Source organism: Bactrocera latifrons, unplaced genomic scaffold (assembly GCF_001853355.1).
Source record: "Bactrocera latifrons isolate USDA-ARS-PBARC rearing strain unplaced genomic scaffold, ASM185335v1 scaffold_730, whole genome shotgun sequence".
NCBI classification, from domain to species: Eukaryota; Metazoa; Arthropoda; class Insecta; order Diptera; family Tephritidae; genus Bactrocera; species Bactrocera latifrons.
The window spans coordinates 89714-91042 of NW_017537413.1; the positions used below are offsets into that span (position 1 = coordinate 89714).

The 1329-nt window shown below is 31.8% G+C and overlaps 1 protein-coding gene across 1 annotated transcript; it reads left to right on the top strand.

Moving 5' to 3' along the window:
* On the top strand, positions 1–683 carry LOC108976170. The gene is made up of 2 exons (XM_018945103.1): positions 1–27; positions 109–683. The coding sequence occupies exons 1-2, from the start codon at positions 25–27 to the stop codon at positions 517–519; spliced, it is 414 nt and encodes a 137-aa protein (XP_018800648.1). The 5' UTR covers positions 1–24; the 3' UTR covers positions 520–683.
* The last annotated feature ends 646 nt before the right edge of the window (positions 684–1329 follow it).

The window sequence follows — 1329 nt, forward strand, 5'->3', positions numbered from 1 at the left end:
GCTATTCTAAATCTCAGCCGATTTATGGTAAGTAAAAGTGGTTTACTTTAAAGATTGTAGTTTAACTTATGATTTTTTAATATTTTCTGCATATGCATATTGAAAAAGTGGAAACCTGAGAGGAAGAAATTACTTATAGAAATAAGATTGAAGTATGAGCCAGATTTCGTTGCGAAAAAAAAAGAGGAACACACTTTGGGAGCAAAATTGCGGGATGTGAAGGAAATAGATAACACATTCCCATTCTCCAAGGACGAAAGTACCAGATGTTTTGTTAATATAATGGGCACCTACAAACGAATAAAAAACCCCAACAACATATCTGGGGAACTCGCAACAAATTGGGAATTTTTGCAGACATTGGATGAAGTTTTGGGCAGCCGCAGTAGTGTCTTTGTGCCTGATGCCATGCTGGAATCTTCCCTTGAGTCCTTAAGGCAAGATTTAAGTAATGATCCACCTGATAGCCCTACGGTGCTGGACTTAGATGCAACATTACTTAGTACTAGCACTCCCTGAAATAAACTAACAAGAAAAGCAATGGGTTAGAGTTTTTAAACAAGGAATCGGAAGAAGATGCCAAAGTTATGAAGAAATTGCTGGACATGGAGGCAGAGAAGCTAGGAGTGGAAAAAGAAAAATTGGTCGAATTGAAAGAAATTCGTACACTGTTCTAGAAAATACTCGACAAATCATAGAACTCAAGTATGTTTTACGTTTAACCTTGAATGAATTTTTCATTTTAAATTTTAAGAGCAAAATCAATTGTTTTTTGTTTATTTTTTGTTTCTATAAGTGTTCATTATAACTAAAGGTGTTCACTATTACTAAACCTTTAATGGTAGTGCAATTTGTTTTTCAATAYGAATAAAGGTTTAGTGATAATGACATTTTTTCCACTATCACTAAATTTTCAGTGATAATGGATTTTGCTGTTTAACTACCACTGAAGAAATAGAAACCKTATTGTACTTATTTTTTATTGTACTATGCCCAACCCTGATAACAAGTATGTAAAGTGTAACATAACACTCACAAAAAAATATACGCAGAGAAATATTTACTNTACAAAATACAGAATCAAGAAGAATGCAACAGGTTATCAATTATCAAATCGATGAACACCAGTAGTAACATGAAACACTAGTGCCATAATTTCGCAAAAACAAAAAAATAATAATAATCAAAAACAATCAAAAGTAATCTTCGAAAGTAGTCAAATTATTTTTCGATTACTTTTTATTATTTCTGATTATTTTTTCCAAATTTTTATTAATCTTGACTATTTTCCGATTATCTGTAATCGTAATCAATTAGTAATCGTCCGAA